Source organism: Saccopteryx leptura, chromosome 1 (genome assembly GCF_036850995.1).
Source record: "Saccopteryx leptura isolate mSacLep1 chromosome 1, mSacLep1_pri_phased_curated, whole genome shotgun sequence".
NCBI lineage: Eukaryota > Metazoa > Chordata > Mammalia > Chiroptera > Emballonuridae > Saccopteryx > Saccopteryx leptura.
The window spans coordinates 7468131-7489806 of NC_089503.1; the positions used below are offsets into that span (position 1 = coordinate 7468131).

At 54.0% G+C, this 21676-nt stretch overlaps 3 protein-coding genes across 4 annotated transcripts in view; 1 reads left to right on the forward strand and 2 right to left on the reverse strand.

Annotated features, from left to right (window-relative positions):
* TSGA10IP (testis specific 10 interacting protein) overlaps nt 1–7682 on the reverse strand; it is a 31228-nt gene extending 23546 nt beyond the window's left edge. Inside the window, exon 1 of the mRNA XM_066351849.1 lies at nt 7577–7682. Coding sequence (XP_066207946.1) covers nt 7577–7624 — 48 coding nt within the window. The 5' untranslated portion in view covers nt 7625–7682. The remainder of the gene's footprint in view (nt 1–7576) is intronic.
* A 137-nt stretch (nt 7683–7819) lies between these two features.
* Nucleotides 7820–10164, reverse strand: DRAP1 (DR1 associated protein 1). The gene is made up of 7 exons (XM_066358321.1): nt 9887–10164; nt 9578–9650; nt 9375–9468; nt 8907–9026; nt 8705–8798; nt 8403–8491; nt 7820–8049 (listed from the first exon to the last, which is right to left on the reverse strand). The coding sequence occupies exons 1-7, from the start codon at nt 9926–9928 to the stop codon at nt 7944–7946; spliced, it is 618 nt and encodes a 205-aa protein (XP_066214418.1). The 5' UTR covers nt 9929–10164; the 3' UTR covers nt 7820–7943.
* A 112-nt stretch (nt 10165–10276) lies between these two features.
* Nucleotides 10277–12513, forward strand: C1H11orf68 (chromosome 1 C11orf68 homolog). 2 transcript variants are annotated; one of them, XM_066357544.1, is made up of 2 exons: nt 10277–10464; nt 11120–12513. In XM_066357544.1, exons 1-2 carry the CDS (start codon nt 10349–10351, stop codon nt 11877–11879), a joined length of 876 nt encoding a protein of 291 aa, XP_066213641.1. In that variant the 5' UTR covers nt 10277–10348; the 3' UTR covers nt 11880–12513. The 2 variants fall into 2 exon arrangements, with proteins under 2 accessions (XP_066213641.1, XP_066213726.1); XM_066357629.1 differs by having other exon boundaries at nt 10283–10464; nt 11123–12513.
* The last annotated feature ends 9163 nt before the right edge of the window (nt 12514–21676 follow it).

Sequence of the window (21676 nt, forward strand, 5' to 3'; positions counted from 1 at the left end):
GCTTTCCGTTTCTGTCAGTTATGGGAGGCACCATTGACTGGGTGCTTACTGGGTGCCAGGCTCTGTGCTGAGCACTTTGTGTCATATCTCATGTCATCATCACCTGTCCCTAAAGGAAGTGCTGCTATTGTCCCCATTTTTTTGTTTGTTGGTTTTTTTTTTTAGATTTTTATTTATTCATTTTGGAGGGGGTAGCAGGAAGCATCAACTCTCATACATGCCTTAACAAGGCAAGCCCAGGGTTTCGAACCAGCAACCTCAGCGTGCCAGGTCAATGCTTTACCACTGCGTCACCACAGGTCAGGCATTGTTCCCATTTTATAGATGAGAAAACTGAAGCACAGAGAGGTTCAGTCATTTGCTTGAGGTCATAGAGTAAACAGTAGAAATATACAGGATTGTGGTGTTCATCTGTTTTTGGTTTCCATAAACACTGCTGTGCTGTAGATCTTGATCTTTTTCTGTTTTTCACTCAACACAATGCTTTTATATTTTGTCTACATTGCTATCTGTCATGCGTTCACCAATGACGGATACCTCCAGCCTCCAACTTTTTGCCACCTCAAACCATGCTTAAGACATGTCTATTTGTGAGAGGTTTTACCAAAGAGCAGAATTGCCACAGGGCACTTAGCTGCCAAACTGCCCTTTCAAACATTCCTGCTAGTTTGCATTCCCACTCCAAACACCAGACTTCCATTTCCCTACTGACTTCCTGTTCTTGCAACCTGATGAGTGTCCTGTTGGATCTTGTGCATTCCCTTGCAGCTCTCTGATTACTGGGTTGGTTGCAGAATCTTATCTGAACAGGTGCATGCACACAAAATAGGAAAAACATGATTTCACAATAGATAGCTCACTCTGGTGATGGAAAGTCAGCTTCACACAGCCCCTGCTCCGCTCCCCAGCTACAAAGAGGCCCCTGAGAGAGTCCAGAGCCACCTGTCACTCGCACCAAAAGCTGTGCCCTAGGAGAGGAGGAGCCAGGCAATTGTGACCCAGGTACCATTCCTCTGCCACAGAGCTCACAACCTAGAAGAGTGGGAACTTGGTACCGTCCATGTGTTGAAGCCAAACCTACCATACAAGAGAAGGGATGGGGGTGCAGCCTCAGGTGCGGGGAGTTTGTTAGCTCCACCCTCTGCCCCACCCACACCCACTGGACCCTCCACCTTCAGACCCCTGTACAAGCCCTTGACACCCTTTGGGCCAATGAGCAAACTCAGGCCACTCATCTCACTTTCAGAGCCTCAGTCTCCTCATCTGTAGAATGTGGGTAATGAGAACAGCTCTCCTAGAAGAGGACAACACGCTTGTGCCCCCCCCCACCCTCAGAAAGCACGAGTGGCATCAACAACACAGTCACGGCTGTGGAAGGTGAAGCCTGGGGAGGTGAAGAGGTGAAGCCACATGGGTCACCGAGACCACACAGTGATCGCTCTCACACTTCCGGCCAGTGGATGCTGGGAGGTCATGGCACCCCTCCCCTCTGCCTCCCCTCCCCTTCTCTCCCAGCCGCTGGGGCCTCCAGCTCTAGCAGCACCTGGGGCCCGTCTGGGGGAGGAGCTCCTCCTACACCTACATGACTACCTTCTTCCCCTCCATGAAGCCCGAGAAGCTCCCAGCACCACAGGACACCCCCCATCAAGGCAGGATGTCAGGTGCCTGAAGAAGTGGGAGAGAGGGAGGAAATCCCATGGAATCACATCTCAGTCCTTCTGGACTTTACCCCACTGCACCTTCTCCCCAGATAGCTGTGACTGCCCATCCTCCCTTAATGGGTTGTTGTTTTTTGTATTTTTCTGAAGTTGGAAATGGGGAGGCAGTCAGACACTCCCACATGCGCCCGACCAGGATCCACCTGGCATGCCCACCAGGGGGCGATGCTCTGCCCATCTGGGGCGTGCTCCTTTACAACCAGAGCCATTCTAACGCCTGAGGCAGAGGCCATAGAGCCATCCTCAGCGCCGGGGCCAACTTGCTCCAATGGAGCCTTGGCTGCGGGAGGGGAAGAGAGAGACAGAGAGGAAGGAGAGGGAAAGGGGTGGAGAAGCAGATGGGTGCTTCTCCTGTGTGCCCTGGCCAGGAATTGAACCCAGGACTCCTGCATGCCAGGCCAATGCTCTACCACTGAGCAAACCAGCCAGGGCCCTTAATGGGGTTTTTACTCCAACCTCACCTTATCAGTCTCCCCTGAACCCTGCATAGAATGTCCAGGACTCCCCACTCCCTACTGTTATTTCTCCCAGGTCATGTATCACCATCTAACATACTTCTTTATTATCTGTCTCTCCCCATCAGAAATAAACCCCAAGAATATTTTGTTCACATAATCACCACCACTTAGAAGAGTCACCTGTGCAACAGCATCTCAATAGACAGATAAAAATTTTATAAGGATTTCATAAAAGTGCATGCATAATATATTTTTCTTAAGTGCGCAGCTTAATATATTTTTGTATCAAACCACCACTCAGTGAAAGCTATAGAATAGTGGTTTTCAACCTTTTTACATTTGGGAACCAGTGAAAACAATTATTTCAGGGACCGCTAAAGCAGTAATCACCCTGAGCATAAGTGAATTCGACTGAGATCATTGGGTCTGTAATATTCATATATCAAAAAAAAATTCATATATCAGTTAACTCTTTCGTGGACTAGCATGAAATTTCTGGCTGACATCCATAGACTGGCAGTTTTAAAACTGTTATAGAACATTCCAGAAGGCTCTTGTGTCCCATCCCAGGCAACCTCCGCCCCCTGAAGTAATCTTTATACTGACTTCCATCACTGTGAATTAGTTTCACCTCCCCAGAACTTCATGTAAACAAATGACATAACAGTTTGTACTTGTTTGGCTTCTTTTGCTCCATGTAACATGTGCAGGGTTCACCCACGGTGTTGTGAGCAAGACTGGTTCGTTCTTCTTTACTGCTGTTCTCTTATACAGCATTCTACCACTGACTTACCCATGTTCCTGTTGATAGGCATTTGGCTTGATTCTATTTGAGGGCAATCAACATATTTTTAACTGAATTTATCAGGATGATACTGGTTAACAAAATTATACATATATGTTAGGTTTCAGATGCACCTTGTACGTGTCTTGTGGTGGATGTGGGACTACTGTGTCACAGGGAAGCATATGTCAATAGACTCTATGAGAAATCACTTTCTAAGATGGCTGCAGCAAATGACATTCCCACCAACAGAGTAAGTTCGGGAGTTGCCACCTCCTCTCCAGCACTTGGTGATGTCACACTTCTTCGTTTCGGGGTTCTGGAGGGTGATGGTGGCAAGTCATTTCCCTGCTGAGTAATGATGCTGGGTTCTCAATAAATGCTTGCTGCATGAATCCTTAGATGGGCTGGGGAGGGAGGCTCTCCACTTTGCAGGACGGGGAGCCGATACACTTCACATGAAGGTCAAGGTCCCCAACTCCCACACTGGCCTCAGAAGCTGCCTCATTTCACACACTGGTCACACTTACATCCTAGGGCGCAGCTGAGGCTCAAGGCTCTTCAATGGATAGAAAATAAAGAAATAAGTTCATCTGGTTTCCAGGTGGAGCTCTGTAAGGTGGGGTGCTCACAAGCTGCCCCTACCTAGTGCCCAGGTGCCCACAGGGCAGAGCCATCTTTTTTCACTCCCAGGAGGCACCCAGAGGCCAGGCCCATCCTGGGTCACCATCCTCTGATTCAGGAGGCTGCACTCCTAACATGTGGCCGAGGCTAAACCAGGCCCCTTCCAATGGCCTGTGAGGTCCTGCAGCAGAAACTGGCTGGTTGGTCACCCAGGTTGGCTAAACCACTTTTCCTAGCCTCCCCAGGGCAGAATCTTGTGGCAGTTCCAATACAAGGGGAACAGAGGCCCAGAAAAACCTCCGTGGGCTCTGAGCTTTCCCTTTCCACAGTGACTTTGGAAGTTATGAGTGGAGGATAATGAGGCCACAAGATAGAAAAAGCCTAGCCCTTAAGTTCCTCTTGAAGAAGCACTGCCCAGTGATCAGACAAATCCCATTATGAACCTTGTATGAGCACAAAAAACTTCCATTGTATTTGAGCCCATATATCTTGAGTTTGTTACATCAGCTCTTGGCCCTATCTAATAGGTATAACTAGTCTTCCCGGTACAGTATAACTAACATAGGTAATAACTAGCCCCATTTTACAGATGAGAAAACTGAACACAGAGAAGCTAGAGAACCTATTTTAAGTGAAGACGCCAGGAGTTGAACGGAGGGCTGGTTCTGGAGGTTCCGCTCATAAGCACTCTGCCAAGGGTGAACCAGCGGGCCAGGAGCGGGGGCTCCGGGCAACCTCACCCCTGCCTTTACACCTCCTTGAGATTTGTGCCTGCATCAGGGTGCCCCCTGAACCCTGGCCTCATCACTTTCCACAACTGTCACTCAGCCCTGTCATTCAAGCCCTCTCAATTCAGAATCTGACCTTTTAGACAGAACCCAGCAGCAGATTCACAGGGTCTCCCCCCACAACTCCTCATGGCCTCACCACGTGCTCTCAGCTGTGCGGGCCCATGTGCTCACCTCCCCTGGGACTAGAAAAACCCACTCCCACTCCTGGGCTGATAGGAACCACCTCCCACTTGTGGTCCCTGTCAGCTAGAGCTCCGTCAGTTCCCAGTGACAGAAACCCAGCTGCCTTTCAGGGGGAAAATTGTTTATTGGTTCATGTGACTAAGAAGCCCAAGGTATACAGGCTTCAGGCAGGGGCTCAAATGCCATCAGACACTGACTCGGAGCCTCCTAGAGCTATTGTGCTGGCCTTGCTTCCAGTCAGGTCACCCCTCAGGCTTGGAAGGAGCTTCCAGCTGCACTCAGTGGTGCTGGCTACCCCAGTGTGGCCACTGTCACCCTCACCTGGACTCTTAAAAGGGTTTCCTGTGTCCCTCAAGCCACAAGGAAGCCAGCAATTGTGTCAAAACCCTTTCTCAATGGTCCCATCTAAAATCCCAGTGGTGGGCCTGCCCAGTTGGCTCAGTGGTAGAGCGTCGGCCTGGTGTGAGGGGTCCCGGGTTCGATTCCCGGCCAGGGCACACAGGAGAGGCGCCCATCTGCTTCTCCACTCCTCCCCCTCTCCTGTCTCTCTCTTCACCTCTCACAGCCAAGGCTCCATTGGAGCAGAGTTGGCCCGGGCTCTGAGGATGGCTCCATGGCCTCTGCCTCAGGTGCTAGAATGGCTCTGGTTGCAACAGAGCAACGCCCCAGATGGGCAGAGCATCATCGCCCCTGGTGGGCATGCCGGGTGGATCCCGGTCAGGCGCATGCAGGAGTCTGTTTGACTGCCTCGCCATTTCCAGCTTCAGAAAAAAACCAAAAAAAGAAAAGAAGTTAAAATCCCAGTGGTCACAACCTGCCTGTACCAGTCACTGTGGCCAGAACACGTGGTGCTGTAACTGCCAGGCTAGGGTGATGTTCCCGTCCCTCAATCCCAGGGAGTGGGGTCTGCTCCACACGCTGCAGAGAGATGGTTTTCCAAATGAAAGCAGGTGCACTATACCCAGAGGGCGAGCAGATGAGAGGCAGACAGGACCCACGTGCCCCATGCTCCAGCTGTCTGGGCCCATCCTCACCAACCAGCAGCCTCCTATTCCACAGAAGTCAGACAGCTCAGATAAAAATGCAACACTGCAATCCTCCCATCTAAACCCACTCAGCACACTCTACCTAGTCAGGCTGGGGTCACCTCAGGCAACTAATTCTCCCCCCTTCTGTCCCTTCATACCTCCTTCACTACAAGCTTGCATTTCTGCCGTATTACAAAACAAACAGCTTGACCAGGCGGTGGTGCGGTGGATAGACCATGGGCCAGGGACGCTGAGGACCCAGGTTCAAAACCCCGAAGTCACCAGCTTGAGAATAGGCTCTTACAGCTTGAGCAGGGGAGCCTAGACATGACCCCAGGGGTCACTGGTTTGAAGCACAAGGTCGCTGGCTTGAGCTCAAGATTGCTAGCTTGAACAAGAGGTCACTGGCTCAGCTGGAGTGCCCTGGTCAAAGCACATATGAAAAAGCAATCAATGAACAACTAAGGTGCCAAAAACTATGAGTTGATGCTTCTCATCTCTCCCTTCCTGTCTGTCCGTCTCTCTCTCTCTCTCTAAAAAAAATAAAAACAAAAAACAAAACAAAACAGAAACAGTCAGAGCTGTGGTGACACAGTGGATAAAGCCTCGACCTGGAACGCTGAGGCAACCAGTTCAAATCCCTGGGCCTGCCCGGTCAAAGCATATACAGGAAAGAACTACTATGAGTTGATACTTCCTGCTCCTCCCCCCACCCCTCTAAAATCAATACATAAAAATCTAAAAAAGAGGCCCTGGCCAGTTGGCTCAGTGGTAGAGCGTCGGCCTGCCGTGCGGAAGTCCCTGGTTCGATTCCCTGCCAGGGCACACAGGAGAGGTGCCCATCTGCTTCTCCACCCCTCCCCCTCTCCTTCCTCTCTGTCTCTCTCTTCCCCTCCCGCAGCGAGGCTCCATTGGAGCAAAGATGGCCCAGGCACTGGGGATGGCTCTGTGGCCTCTGCCTCAGGCGCTAGAGTGGCTCTGGTCGCAGCAGAGCATCGCCCCCTGGTGGGCAGAGCGTCGCCCCCTGGTGGGCGTGCCGGGTGGATCCCGGTCGGGTGCATGCGGGAGTCTGTCTGACTGTCTCTCCCTGTTTCCAGCTTCAGAAAAATACAAAAAAAAAAAAAATCTAAAAAAGAAATCAGAAACAAAAACTTCTATCTCCCCTGAGAGACTGCTCTCCTGACTCCACAGTCCCGAGCAGTGTCGCTTCAGCTCACCTGTCTCCCACCAGCGCTCCCGCCTGGCCACCAACCACCAAGCCCCAGAGGCAGCTTGGAGGCAGCTTTGGCGAAGGCTTCCCCGAGGCCTGCAAGGTGTCCTGACGTTCAACAGTGGCCTTTCCCTCCCCCTAGACACCCCCGGGTGAGCACTGCCAGTCATTCCTGTGGGCTCTGGGTCTGGCTGTTCCTCAGTCTCCTCTGGTGGACCGCCCCCTCTCCGAAGCGAGGCCACCTACTCTCTGGGCCCCTATGTCCAAACGCCCACTCCACACCTCTCCTCATAGGCACCCCAAATTCATCACAGCCAAACTTGTGATGCTCAGATTAATCCTGCTCTTCCTCCTGGGTCCCCAGCCAGAAAAGAGCCAAGGTGCTGCAGCCAGAAGCCTGAGTCCTCGAGGGTTCACTCCCTCTCAGCGCGTGTCCAGTCAGCCATCAGTGCTTGCGTCATTGTCAACATGGACGTCATCTGCCCACTGCTCCCCAGGCCCCCTGCCTGCCTCACCGGGCCACCACCCCCTGAAAGCACATCTGCCTTGTGGGGTCTGCTCAGTTTGGATGTGGACAGACCGAGGGACGGTGTCACTGCACTGTTCACAAGCTGGCCTTTGAGGTCCTCCACAATCTCATCTACCCTTGCTCCCACCACCCCTTCTGCGCCCTTCACAGCACCAGGTATAGCTCTACAGTTCCTATTATTTGTCTCAACTATCCCTCTGCAATATCCATCAGAGAGACAAGAGGCTGCTCAGAGAAGGGTAGGAACCTACCCAGGGTTGCACAGCATGATATAGGCTGTCCCCCAGCATGGCTGGCATCTGCTGGCTCAGGCTCTATACCACTCCTTCCATCAGGCCCACCTTCCTTCCATCAGCACCCCTGGTCCTGCCCTGGCAAATCCATGGCCTCCAGCCCCTCTCTTCACTCAACCACTGTGGCCCACCACTTAGTAGGGGGAAGTCAGGTGGATGGGTGGGAATGTGGCCACAAAGCCCTGGACAGAGGCTGGAACAGACAACTGACCTTCCCTTTTATTATTATTTTTTTAATAAATTTAAGAACAACTCTATCCTCTCTCCTCCCCCCAAAACAACTAAAACAAACTAAAAGGGGGTGTGGCCTGGGGGGCAGAGGGCGCTAGGAGTCATAATCCTCTTCGTCCTCTGCATCAGGTGCTGAGGGGCCAGGGGGTGCTGGGGGCATAGGCAGAGTCGAGGTGAAGGGCATGAAAGGTGTTGGGGGGCTGCAGGGCAGAAAGCAGGAGAGGAAGATCAGGTCACTCTCCAGCACCCACTGAGCCCCACCCCGCTCCCAACGCAGGCAGTTCCGGGCCCACCGCCCTCCCTATCAAAGGTGGGCCAAGCCCAGAAAAGGGAAGGGTCTGGAGCAGGTGCCACAGCCCCGCCCAGGCCCCACGCACTGCCCTCCCCAGGGGAAGAAGGGGCCTTCTGAGAGCACAGTCTCCTATCTTTAAGCCCTCCTCAGTTCCTCCCTTCCCACTCCCCAGATCCGCCACAATCAACAGAAGCAAGTGGCAGAGAAGCCTGGAGAACAAGTATGCTGCCCCCCCACCCCCTGGGCCACTGAGCCGCTCACCTCTGAAAGTGGGCAGCAGGGTGGCTGGCCTGAGGTGGAGCCTGTGGCATCTCCTCTTCCCCGTCACTGTCAGTGTCCTCAGACTCATCCTGGGAGCAAGGCAGGAGTCAGAGATGACAAGAAAGGCATGGGGCCATCACTGGAGAGCCTAGACCCCTGGGAGTGGCAGGGACAGGAGGTTGACCTCCACAGCCCCCGTTTATAAACAAAGAAGCCGCAATATAAAAAGATCACAGATGAGGATGGTCAGGCCTCCAGCCAGCTTGGAGGGGCAAGACCAAGGACTGGGGGGCCTCACTCACCTCCTGTTCTGAGTCTGTTCCCGACAGCTTCTTGTCCTTGCCTTTGCTTCCCATCCCACCGTTCTTCCGGCCACTGCTGCCTGGTTTCCGGCCCCTTAGAGAAGGTACAGTCCATCTCCCTGCTCCTTCCCCACCCCCCAGCCACCTCGAACCCCAGTGGCCTTGGCCCTCTACACCTGGACACTTGGCCTTGGCTCCCCACCTGCGGGCACTCTTGTCCCCATCCATGTGGTTGTCTTCCCCATCCCCCTGCATGTCAGGCACGGATGCCACCAGGTCCTTTAAGAAGTCAAACTGCTGCTCCAGCTCAATGCACTGCTTCCTGAAAGAGGAGGGGAGGGGCTGGCATCTGGCAGAAGCTGAGATATCTGGGCTCTCAGAAGGGGGCGGCAAGAAGCTCTGCATGTCAGAAGAATGGAGTCTGAAAACCTCCACCCCATCTCCACCATCCGAACTTGTCCCTTTACTATAACACTGGACCCCTTTTCTCCAAGTTCACACCTACCAGCCTCTAAGGCCTTAATGGTCTCCCAGCAGTTTCCCACCTGCAGTCTCCCGGCCCCAGGACCTGTTTGCCAACCGCCTACATAGGCCACAGCCTCTCTTAAGTGTGTCCACTCCTAGGGCAGAGCCCCACGGGGCCCTTCCATCTAACTCCACGGCCACTCACAGGTGGGATGTGGTCATGGTCTTGGCGTTTCGGGACTGGGTCACCTGGCAGGCCTTCTTCAAAAGCGACTCCAGGAAGAGTTCTAGCGCCCGGGCTCAAGGGCGTCAAGGAGAACACAGGAGTGGGGCCCCAGCCCACACAAGGCAACCCCGGCTGCCTCCCTCCCCCACGTCCCTCAACGCGACCAGCACCCGACAGGATACAGATGATGACAGGCACGGCCGCCGCCACCTTTCCAATCTCTTCGTCCGTCTGCATGATCTTCTTGATCCGCGCCTGGGGAGGAGCAGAGATCTCGGGTCCCGTCGCCTCAGTCCCAGAAAACGATGCCGGGGAAAGCGAGGGGTATCCCGAAAGAAAGGGGGCGGGGGGCACCGACGTGGGGAAGGCACGGAAGGGGGCGGGGCGTCTGGGCCCCCCGAACACCGCGATGCGCCCGCCCCCCGGCGGGGCCTGGGCCCGAGCCTCGGGGGAGACGGGCTCTCTCTTCACGGACCCGACCACGTGCTCACCGGCGGGAACCGCGCGTTGTACTTCTTCTTCTTGCTCGGCATCTCCGGTTCTCTCGCCGCGCCGGGCCCAGAGCCGCCGCCCGCAGCCTCCCGGCCCCCGGGCCTGCTCGCCGCCCGCCCGCCGAGGTTCCCCCGGGTCCTGTCGCCGCCCGCTCCGCCCACCGCCGCTCCCCACCGGGTCCTAGCGCCGCCGGTAGGGACGCCACAGGGCCCGAGTGCCCTCCCTCGGAGCCTTCCGGGCGGTACGCTTCAGTCGGGGCAGCACCACTACTCCCGCGGGTCTCTCAGGCCACAGGAGCGAACGTTAGCCCCGCCCCCGGCAAGCCCGCCCCACACGATTCGCTCTGAACACGCCCCCGAGGTCAGCACCGCCCCCACAGGCCCCGCCTCTTCCCTGGCCGGCCCCGCCCCCGGCGCGGCAGCTTGTCTATAAAGTTGTTGTTGAGGCGGCGGGGCGCTAAGATGGCGGCGGCGGCTGCAGCCGTGGCGGGGGCGGGGCGCGGCGATGGCGCGGAGTCCCGGCAGGAACGGAACCGGGCCCGGGGCTGGACCGGTGCCGAGCGCAGCGAAGGCCGAAGGTGATGGTGGGGCGGCGGGAGATAGCAGGGCCGGGCGGGGGTCAAGCTCTGGCTGTGGGAGCTAATGGCGGGGAGTACGACGAGGCCGGAAACTGACCCTCTGGTAGGCTCTAACTAGCCGGAGTCCGAGTCCGGGCATCGCCCCATTTCGTTGGCCTTGGACCCGTCATTGCCTTCTCTAGGCCTCAGTGTGCTCATTTTTAAGTGGGCCGGGTAACGCCCGCCCAGGAGGCCTGGCCCTGGAGGGCCTGCCTCGGTGCTGCACGAATGAGGGCTCCTGCGCCTTCCTGCATTAAATGCCAGCTTTCGGGATATCTGCCAGTCATTGGCGGGGCCAGGAGATGTAGCTGGGCCGGTTGCTCCCACACTTAAATTCACATTTCGGCCCTGTCTTACTGGTGTGACCTTGGGTAAGTCCCTTCTCTGTGAGCTTCATCTTTCTGTCTGTAAGAGGGGTGGTAATAACATTAGCAGCAACACTCAGGGAGTGCTTTTCCACCTCGGGCAATTAACTGTCAACAGCACTATACGCCAGGAACAAATGTTATCCATGGTGAAGATGAGGCAACTGAGGCACAGGGACGTTAAGCCTTACCCAAGGCCACAGAGTTTAGTGTGGTGCCTGGTTATGAACCCTAATTCGGTTCCCTCATAGCAGGATAGAGCCAGGTGAGGAGCTGGAGGAGGAGGACTCTCCAGGCGGCCGTGAGGATGGCTACACTGCTGAGCACCTTGCCGCCGAGGCCATGGCAGCTGACATGGACCCCTGGTTGGTGTTTGATGCCCGCACTACACCTGCCTCTGAGCTGGATGCCTGGTTGGCCAAGTACCCACCATCCCAAGTTACCCGCTATGGGGACCCCAGCTCGCCCAACTCTGAGCCTGTGGGCTGGATTGCAGCATATGGGCAGGGCTACATCCCCAACTCCGGAGACGTGCAGGGCCTGCAGGCAGCCTGGGAGGCGCTGCAGACCAGTGGGCGGTCCATCACACCGAGTACCCTACGCCAGCTGGCCATCACCCACCATGTGCTCTCGGGCAAGTGGCTGATGCACCTGACACCTGGCTTCAAGCTGGACCATGCCTGGGCTGGCATTGCTCGGGCTGTGGTCGAGGGCCGGCTTCAGGTAGCCAAAGTGAGCCCACGGGCCAAGGAGGGTGGGCGCCAGGTCATCTGTGTTTACACAGATGACTTCACGGACCGCTTGGGTGTGCTGGAGGCAGATGCAGCCATCCGTGCAGCAGGTATTAAGTGTCTGCTCACCTACAAGCCTGACGTCTACACCTATTTGGGCATCTACCGAGCCAACCGTTGGCACCTCTGCCCCACTCTCTATGAGAGCCGTTTCCAGCTGGGGGGCAGTTCTCGTGGCTCCCGTGTGCTAGACCGCGCCAACAATGTGGAACTGACCTAGTAGGGCCATTTGTAGAAGACCACTCTCTGCACCCCCTGCTAGGGGTGGATTCTCTCCTCTTCCTCCTTCCTGTCCCAAGGAGGCCAAGTCCCCAGCTCTGAGAACTAGGTCACTCTGGAACTGCCTGCGTCTTCGATCCCCTTGAACTTCTGCCCTCTGTTAGGGCTGACTCAAGTCCCCATCAGCTGGAGGCTCTGACTCTGTGAGGGCCGGCCCCTCAGCCTTTCTCTTTGCTGCTGCTCCCCTCTGCCATCCAGGACCTCAGTCTGGGTGCAGACACCCAGGAGGAGAACCTTCCTTAGCCACCTTCATCCTTGGGTGTACCTCCCCCTCCTGCATCCCTCCCTTTTCTCTTTCTCCTTCACAAGAGACGAAACTTAGTGCTTCCGGTCCCTCTCTTGGAGCTTCTGCAGTCCAGGGTGGCGAGGCCCTACCGGCGTGAGCATGCCTTTATTTTGGAGGGAGCAGTGATTGTATCTATTCAGTCCCTGGCAAAGAAAGGGGATGCCAGGACTATGGACATGGGGTCTGCCCCTCCCTGTCACCTCACTACCTGCACCACCTTCCTCCCTTCCTTCACTACGTGTCACATGCCTGCTGTTGGCATTTCAATAAAACCCAGCTTGGGTCTGTGTCTTGAGTGTTTTCTTAAAAACACTGTGTTGGTTGTCACCTGCTTTGAGGGAGGCCAGGAAAGACTGCCCCTCAGCCCTAACTAGACCCTCCTCACTCTCCCCAGTAATAAGATGCACCTCGTTGCCAAGGCTAGGAACCTCTCTGAGAGCCTCTGCAAAGCCAGCCCTGCTTCCCTTCCATCCCAAGAATCAGAATCAGTTTCTCGGTGATTTCCCCTAAATCCAGGGGCTTGGCCCACCCAAGTCCAAGAGGCTCCTACCAGCCCACGGTGTATTTATGCCTATTAGAGAACACCCTCTTGGTCCTGACGTTCCTGGGGGAGAGCGCATGGTCTGATGAACATGATGGGCTGGAGGTCCTTGTGCAGCTAGCAGCCTGCACAGTCGTAAGTGGCCAGGAAGCCCTCTTGTTTCTCCTCACCTCTCCCCCGCCCTGACTCATGGGAGCTACTGGACCATTTGCAGACCACTTCCAGATGCATTGTTGAATTGTCACAACCTGTTGAGAAGGAGATTTTGGCACCATTCTGTGGTCAAGGAAATTGAAGTCAGGACAGGAAGGCTGTTCCCTCAGGGCCATGTGGTGAGCCAGGCGGAGCTAGGACTTGCACCTCAGTCCCTGTCTCCTCCTCAGGTGGAGTGTGATCCCTTTACAACCCACCCACCAGGCACAGTCATTCACATCCCTCTGGGCCACCGCACTCGGCTGAGACTTGTAGCTTCAGAGCCTGGCTTTGCACCCTCAGCCCAGTGCCTGGCCTTGGCCGTGGTTGGAAGCCAGGGTGTCTGGCAGGAAACCCCTTGAGACACTGCTCTCGTGCCGTGCCGGAGCTGACTCAGCCTTCAGCAGCCTCACCAAATCGGAATTTGGAGCAGGGGAGCGGAGATGCCACTGGGCTGACTGGGTGGAAGTGGATGAGTCATGAGATGCTGGCTTGGCCCCCTCCCCAGCTGCCTCTCCCAGCAGTTTCCTCCCCCCCCCCCAGCTTCCCCAGGTCTGAGTCCCCCCTCAGCCCGGCCCCGGGAAGTCCCCATTGCTGGGCGCTCTCTGAATTGGAGCCTGGTGCCCTGCCTTTCTCATACTGCCAGTGTTCTGCACTTGACCAAAGTGCGCCAAGGCTTGTGGGGCTGCTGGCCAGGCCCTCATGGGTCCCACAAAGATCCCCAAGTGGTGTCAGCACCACCTGGTTCTCTCCATAACTAAGCATTTTGCACACTCATCCCTTCTCCATCCTCATGGCCCTGCTTTTAGCCCATTCCTCACTCTCCCAAGCCATTGAAACTGGCCTCCTCTGCCCTGTTCCCCCCCCCCCACTTCCCCTCTGTCCCCCTACTGCCAGCTCTCCTGCACAGAGCTACCTGTGTTCCTCTCCTCAAAGCCCTGTGGCTCCCCAGCTTGTAATTTAGAGTCCACTCCCCTAAGCCAACCATGACCTAGCCCTGCCACCGACTGTCCCAGCTTCCCCTAGGCACCCCTTTCTGCTCATGCTCACCCCACTGGCGCCAGCTGGCACTTCCTTCACCCCCTGGCACACAGCCCTGAGCCCCAGGCTGTTCCTTGTGCTTGAACACCTGTCCTGCAGCAAGGATGAGAAGGTTTACTTATGTAATCACTTGATTGATATCTATCTCCTATTGGCCCCTAAGCCACATGCCCAGAATATGGGCTAAGTGAAGGCAGAAACAATGTCTAAATCTCAGCCCTGTCCCCAGAGCATAGCACAGTGCCTAGCTAGAGCAACCTCTCCGTTAATTATTAAATGAACAGGTGAGTGCACAGCTTGAATCCAGCCCCTGCCAGACCCTCCCGCCTCATCCTCTAACCCCTGAACCCCTGCTTTACCCTTGTTCCAGAATCAAGCTGCCTGTGGTTTCCCTGCATGCATTCTGGCCTTTCTCACTCTTGGGCTTCTGTTTACGCTGTACCTCTGCCGGTACACCTGACCTTCGTCTGTTTTCCTGGCTGAGTCTACTTAAACCTACCACACACTGGCTCATATTCTCAGAATTTTTTCCTCCCCATCTGTGTGCACCCCAGGCTCCCATAATACCCACCCACCTGTGGCTCTCATCTGTGTCTGGGGCCCCTCGAGAACAGTGGCTGCAAGGCTCTGGCCGGTTTGCTTGGTGGACAGAGCATTGGCCCAGTGTGCGAATGTTGGGTTCAATCCCTGGTCAGGGCACACATAAGAAGCGACCATCTGCTTCTCTTCCCTGCCCTCTCTCTCCTCTCTCTCTCTTCCCCTCCAGTGGCTCAGTTGATTCGAGCATCAGCCCTAGGTGCTGAGAATAGCTCTGTTGACTTGAGCATCCATCCCAGATGGGGGTAGTTGGGTGAATCCTTGTCAGGGCGTATGCGGGGTCTGTCTCTCTATCTCCCCTTCTCTCACTTAAAGAAAAAAAAGAACAGTTACTGCGCTTTATCCCTCAGGGTAGCCTCCGTGTCTAGCATAGGACCTTGGCCTAGCACAAGCACCAAATCAATATTATTGAATAAATGAGTGATTGAATGAAAGTTACTCCTGTCTCTGAGCCTGTTTCCTCATTCTATTCATAACATGAACTAGGCACTGCTAAGTATTTACATGCATTATATCATCTAAGCATGGCTCTCTTCCCATTATGCAGAATAGAAAACTGAGGCCCAGAGAGGTTCAATAATTGGTTCAAGGTTTCAGAGCCATAACTGGCAGAGGCAAAATTTGAATCCAGGTAATCCAATTCCAGAGTACCTGATGAGTTGTTGAGCCCTCACTATAAGAAAATGCTGTTGGGTTTGGGGCTGCAAAGACAAACAAGACTTAGGATCTGATCTGTAAAGCACACAGATTGGGTCCCCAGAACCGTGTGGGAGAGAGTCTAAGCCAAGGCTGAGATTCCCATTCTCCTGGTGGCAAAACAAGCACAGAGATTACAGTGATGAAGCCTGCCTGCACAGGAAGGCGCTCGTAGGCCTGCCATGGAGATCGCTCCCCTGCCAGGCCAAAGGCTCCCCAAGACCCACCCCTCAAGCTGACAGCACATTCCACATGGTTGTAGGGAAGTGGTCTAGTCCAGGGTGGTCTAGCCTGAGTAAACTTGGACAAGCCCCTGTACTCTGGTCCCTTTTATAAAACCACAGGAAGGATGCCTGAGGCCAGAGAGAGGAGACACCCCCACACACCACCTCTCACTGGCACTCTGCGAACCCCCAAGTCCCAGGGAGGAGGCTGGGGGGGAGCTGGCCAGGGAATGGGGAGGGTCCTGATCCCCTCTGGGGCTGGGCGCTGAATCGGGGAGAACAAGGAATAGCTGAGTCAGGAGAAAGCTTCAGCTAGAGCTTTGGCAAGGTTTTGGGGATTTTCCCAGCAGAGCAATTGTGCCCCACTCCTGGCTGCTGGGAGGGGCCCTGGCGGGGACAAAGGCTTGGGTCACACAGCTGATTCATCCAAGGAGGGAAACTCCCCACTTCTCTGACGTGCATCCATCCTCCAGACACAGGAGTAACCTGAGGGCACCTGGCCCAGAAGTCCATCAAGCCCATCTTTTTTTTTTTTTTTTAAGGTTTTATTTATTGATTTTAGAGAGAGAAGAGAGAGAGAAAAGAGGAAGGGAGGAGTGGGAAGCATCAACTTGTAGTAGCTGCTCCTTGTATGTCCCTTGATCAGGCAAGCCTGGGCATTCAAACCAACTTCAGTGTTCCAGGTCAACGCTTTATCCACCGCACCACCGCAGGTCAGGCTAACCCATCTTTTCTTGATGACTGGCCTCCCAGCAGGGCAAGGAAACGTCCCAGGCTTAACAAAGGGACAGAGTCGGGAAGGGTGGCAGGGCACAGTGGGCAGCTCCCCTGCAGATAACACCAGAGACTGAAACCAGAGCGGTGGCTGGACAAGAGACACCTCACTCCTTTTTTTTTTCTAGTGAGAGAGAGAGGGAGGGATAGAGACAGGCAGACATGCAGGCAGGTAGGAGGGAGATGAGAAGCATCAACTTGTAGTTGCGTCACTAGTTACTCATTGATTGCTTCTCATACATGCTTTGACCCAGGGGCTCCAGCCGAGCCAGTGACCCCTTGCTCAAGCCAGCGACCTTTGGGCCTCAAGCCAGCGACCCTATGGTCGTGTCTATGATCCCACGCTCAAGCTGGAGACCTCGCACTTAAGCTGGTGAACCTGTGCTCAAGGTGATGAGTCCACACTCAATCCAGTGACCTTGGGGTTTTGAACCTGGGTCTTCAGCATCCCAGGTTGACACTCTGTCCACTGTACCACCACTGGTCAGGCACCTCACCCTTTGGTTTTTATTTATTTATTTTTTTTTGGTTTTTAAATTTTTTTAATTGATATTTTTTGAGAGAGAGAGGGGAATATTGATTTGTTGTTCCACTTATTTATGCATTCATTGGTTGACTCTTGCGTGTGCCCTGGCCTGGGATTGAACCCTCAGCTTTGGCACATGAGGACCAACTGAGCTACTCCACCAGACTCCCCTCACCTATTCTTTTAACCGAGAAAACAGGCTAAGATAGTAAGAGCAAATAAAAACCCAGACCTCTCTACACCAGGCACAGTGTGTCCTCATTTTGGTCTTCACAGCCCCTGTTACGGAAAAGGAGTCTGTGGCAGCAGAAAGAGCTTAAGGAACTTGGCCATGGTCAAGGCTAGAAATGCGGCAGCAGCCTGCACAGCTCCCAAGAGCGCTTGTACACACCCCTGTGACAGGGAGCTCTGTCCCTGGGCCCTGGGACCCCTAGAGGACAGACTTGTCACCCTCTGGCCCTGGCTCCTCCCAGGCTGAAGGGAGAAAGCTGGCTCCTGGGGGGGCGGGGAGGGGGAGGGGTCAGCTGAACCCACAGAGGCCAGGAGAGGGCAGTGAAGCATTCCCGCCAAAATTTTCCTCTCTAGGGCTTTGACTCCTTTCCAAACCCCAATCCTTTCCTCCCCTAGTCAGAGCCTCCCTTTCCTGTCTGCCACCCCCCACCCCGAAGCCACACACACTCAGGCACGCACACTCAGGCGTACGCGTGCACCCTGAGAGTTCAGCCTCCAGGCCCCTGATTCTCAGCCAGGCTGGCCCTGCAGGGGCCTGCTGGGTGTTGGAGGGGAGCTGAGGCTCCATTAGGCATGGCCAAGGAGCCCACGCAGGCAAATTCTGCCCTAGCTGGCTCCCACTCACAAGCAGCATGACTCACCTTCTCGCCCCCCATGACTCAGTTTACACGGGTGCCCGGAGTTCCTCCCAGTGAGGGTGGGGTGGTTTACTGGCCCGGCCCAGGCCCGTCAGCCTTTCATCCCAGGATGAGTACTTCATCTTCCTCCTGGCCCAGAACAGGAGCTGGCACCCTGGGCCCAGGGGTGGGGGAGAGCCTCAGGCCTGGGATGTTAGGGAGAGCTCAAGAACTAGGTGACAAGCCCCAACTGCCCTAGGCCCGGGTCTGTAGGGAATAGGAGTTGCTCCAAGAAACCTGTGGGCCAGGCTGAGCGGGCAGAGCCATCTGGGCACAGACAGACGTGCCCTTGATGCCCTCCATTCAGAGGTAATGGCACAAAACATAGCAGCAACAAAAAAAATTCTCACTAACATTACCTTTCTACTGTACCAATCCCATGCTGAGTGCCATCCATACCTTATCTCGTCCACTTCCACAATGATCCTGCAAAGCAGGCACAGTCATGATCATAGCCTCTTTATAAATGAGGAAACTGAGACGCAGAGAAGTTGAATGACCCAGGTCACACAGCCAGGAAGAGGCAGAGCTGGGACTCAAAGCAAGGCCATCAAACTCCAGCCTCCATGTTGTTGTCCTTCACTGCCTCCCGGAGCTGTGCTGGTTGGAGCAGGGGTGAGGGACCCCAGACCGCACCAGCCCTACTGTGGGTGGATCGCCACTGAAACCTCTGGGTCTAAGAATCACAGTATATAAACCGCTGGCCTTCCAGAAGCAGAAACGGAGGCTCCCAGAGGAAAAGGGACTGACTTGAGATCAACTGACAAAGTAGAGGTGGGCCAGGGCTGGGGCTGTATCTCTGACATTCCCCCAGCTGCCCTGGGCTGGAGAGGTGGCTGCTGAGGGGAGGACACTCCAGGGGGAGGACCGCAGCTCCCTTCCCTCTCGGGGGTCTCAGAGTGCTCAGCTGCCCCATGGGAACAGGGCAGCCATCACAGCAAGGTGGCAAGTGGCTCCAAGGACAACAGAGGGACACATGTGAGTGCTCAGCTGGCATCTACGGAATGGGCAGGGTGATAGGCCCAACCCAAAGGCTCCCTCTGACCCCCAGGCCTGCATGGCCAGGCCCAGACCTTCCCACAGACACCACCCCCCACTCCTCTCCAGACTCCAGCCTCATTAAACTGAGCACAGGTGACCTGTGTAAACCACTCAGGGGTCCTCTTGTCGCCCAGCACAACTCAGGTACCTCGGCCTGGCACTCAAGGGCCCATCCTACAGCTCAGGCTCCCAGCACACATTCTACCATACGCCCCTGGACCACAGGGACACCCAGGCCCTCACCCCTACCTCAGCCTTTGTGCCCACTGACTCCAACCCCAGGAATGTTTCCCCAACCTCAAATACTCTTCTGCCAGGAAGCTGCTCCTCCACCCCCACTGCAAAGAGGCTTGAGAGAACTTTCTGGGGGATGGAAGTGTTCTGTATCTTTTCTTTATTGATTGATTTTAGAGAAAGGAGATGGGGGAGATCAGGAATCATCAACTTGTAGTTGTTCCTTGTATGTACCTTGACTGGGTAACCCCAGGGATTTGAACCGGCAACCTCAGAGTTCCATGTTGAGGTCTTATCCACTGCGCCACCACAGGTCAGGCAGTATACTGTATCTTGATTGGAACGTGCTTCTACGGTGTATATAATAGTCCCACATGTAGCCAGCACATTTATTTATTTGTTTGTTTGTTTATAAGATGTTATTTATTGATTTTACAGAGAGAGGAAAGGGGTGTGGTGCGAGAAGGAGCAATTCATAGTTGTTTCACTTTAGTTGTTCATTGATTGCTTGTCATATGTGCATTGAACTGACAAGCCCACAAGCCCAGGGTTTTGAACCGGTGACCTCAGCATTCCAAGTTGATGCTTTATCCACTGTGCCACCACAGATCCAACCATGGACAGTACATTTAAAAAGTGTGAGTTTTATTGAATATAAAATATAGCTCGCCTGACCAGGTGGTGGCGCAGTGAATAGAGCATCAGACTGGGATGTGGAAGACCCAGGTTTGAGACCCCGAGGTCTCCAGCTTAAGCGTGGGCTCATCTGGTTTGAGCAAAAGTTCACCAGCTTGGACCCAAGGTCGCTGGCTCCAGCAAGGGGTTACTCGGTCTGCTGAAGGCCCACGGTCAAGGCACATATGAGAAAGCAATCAATGAACAACTAAGGTGTCACAACGAAAAACTAATGACTGATGCTTCTCATCTCTCCGTTCCTGTCTGTCTGTCCCTGTCTATCCCTCTCTCTGACTCTCTTTTAGTCTCTGTAAAAAAAAATAAAAATAAAAATAGAATAAAATAAATTATAGCTCAACAAAGTAATTGGATATTTTTTGTTGTTTGCTTGTTTTTTTGTTTTTTTATTTTATTTTTTACAGAGACAGAGAGAGAGTCAGAGAGAGGGATAGACAGGGACAGACAGACAGGAATGGAGAGATGAGAAGCATCAATCATTAGTTTTTCATTCCGACACCTTAGTTGTTCATTGATTGCTTTCTCATATGTACCTTGACTGTGGGCCTTCAGCAGACCAAGTAACCCCTTGCTGGAGCCAGCAACCTTGGGTCCAAGCTGGTGAGCTTTTGCTCAAACCAGATGAGCCCACGCTCAAGCTGGCGACCTCGGGGTCTCGAATCTGGGTCCTCCACATCCCAGTCCAACGCTCTATCCACTGCGCCACTGCCTGGTCAGGCCTGTTTGCTTGTTTTTATTTATACATTTTAGAGAGCCAATTGGGGGGGGGGAGAGAGAGAAGGGCGGGAGGGGGGAACAGGAAGAATCAACTCCCATACATGCTTTGACTGGGCAAGCTCTGGGTTTCAAACCAGCGACTTCAGTATTTCAGGTCAATGCTTTATCCACAGTGCCACCACAGGTCAGGCTGTTTGTTTGATTGTTTGTTTGTTTGTTTTTTGTGACAGAGACAGAGGGAGAGACAGAGAGAGGGACAGATAGGGACAGACAGGAAGAGAGAGAGATGGAGAAGCATCAATTCTTCATTGCAGCACTTTAGTTGTTCATTGATTTCTTTCTCATATGTGCCTTGATGGGGGGGGGGCTACAGCAGACCGCGTGACCCCTTGCTCAAGCCAGCGACCTTAAGCTCAAGCTAGTGACCTTGCTCAAACCAGATGAGCCCGTGCCCAAGCCTGAGACCTCGGGGTTTCAAACCTGGATCCTCTGCATCCCAGTCCAACACTCTATCCACTGAGCCACCGCCTGGTCAGGCGGTTTGCTTTGTTTATTTGTTTGTTTGTTTTTGTTTACAGAGGCAGAGATAGAGAGGGACAGACAGACAGGAACGGAGAGAGATGAGAAGCATCAATCATCAGTTTCTCGTTGCACGTTGCGACTTCTTAGTTGTTCATTGATTGCTTTCTCACATGTGCCTTGACCGTGGGCCTTCAGCAGACTGAGTAACCCCCTGCTGGAGCCAGCGACCTTGGGTCCAAGCTGGTGAGCTCTTTGCTCAAGCCAGATGAGCCCGCGCTCAAGCTGGCGACCTCGGGGTCTTGAACCTGGGTCCTTCCGCATCCCAGTCCAACGCTCTATCCACTGCACCACCACCTGGTCAGGCTGTTTGTTTGTTTGTTTTTAATGGGGTAGATCTATATGTACTCAGTAGAAGGATTTCCAAGGTATAAGAAAACAAAGAAGCAAGGAGCGAAACAGGATGTAGAGGAGGCTACTTTCTGGGTAAAAAGATACATAGGACACTGGTTACAACAAAGAGGGAGGCTTTTCACTGTGTACCTTTTTGTAGCTTCTGGATCTTGAAGTATAGAAATGGATTATAGTTGAAAAAGAACTGCAATAACAAATTTAGAAATATAAGGCAAAGTAAAAAATAAAAATCATGTTTTAAAATAATTTCTTCTTCTCCACACTATATATGTGATCTCCCCAAAATGCAAAATCTTTAAAAATTATTCTAAGGAGGTTTTTTTAAAAAAAGCATT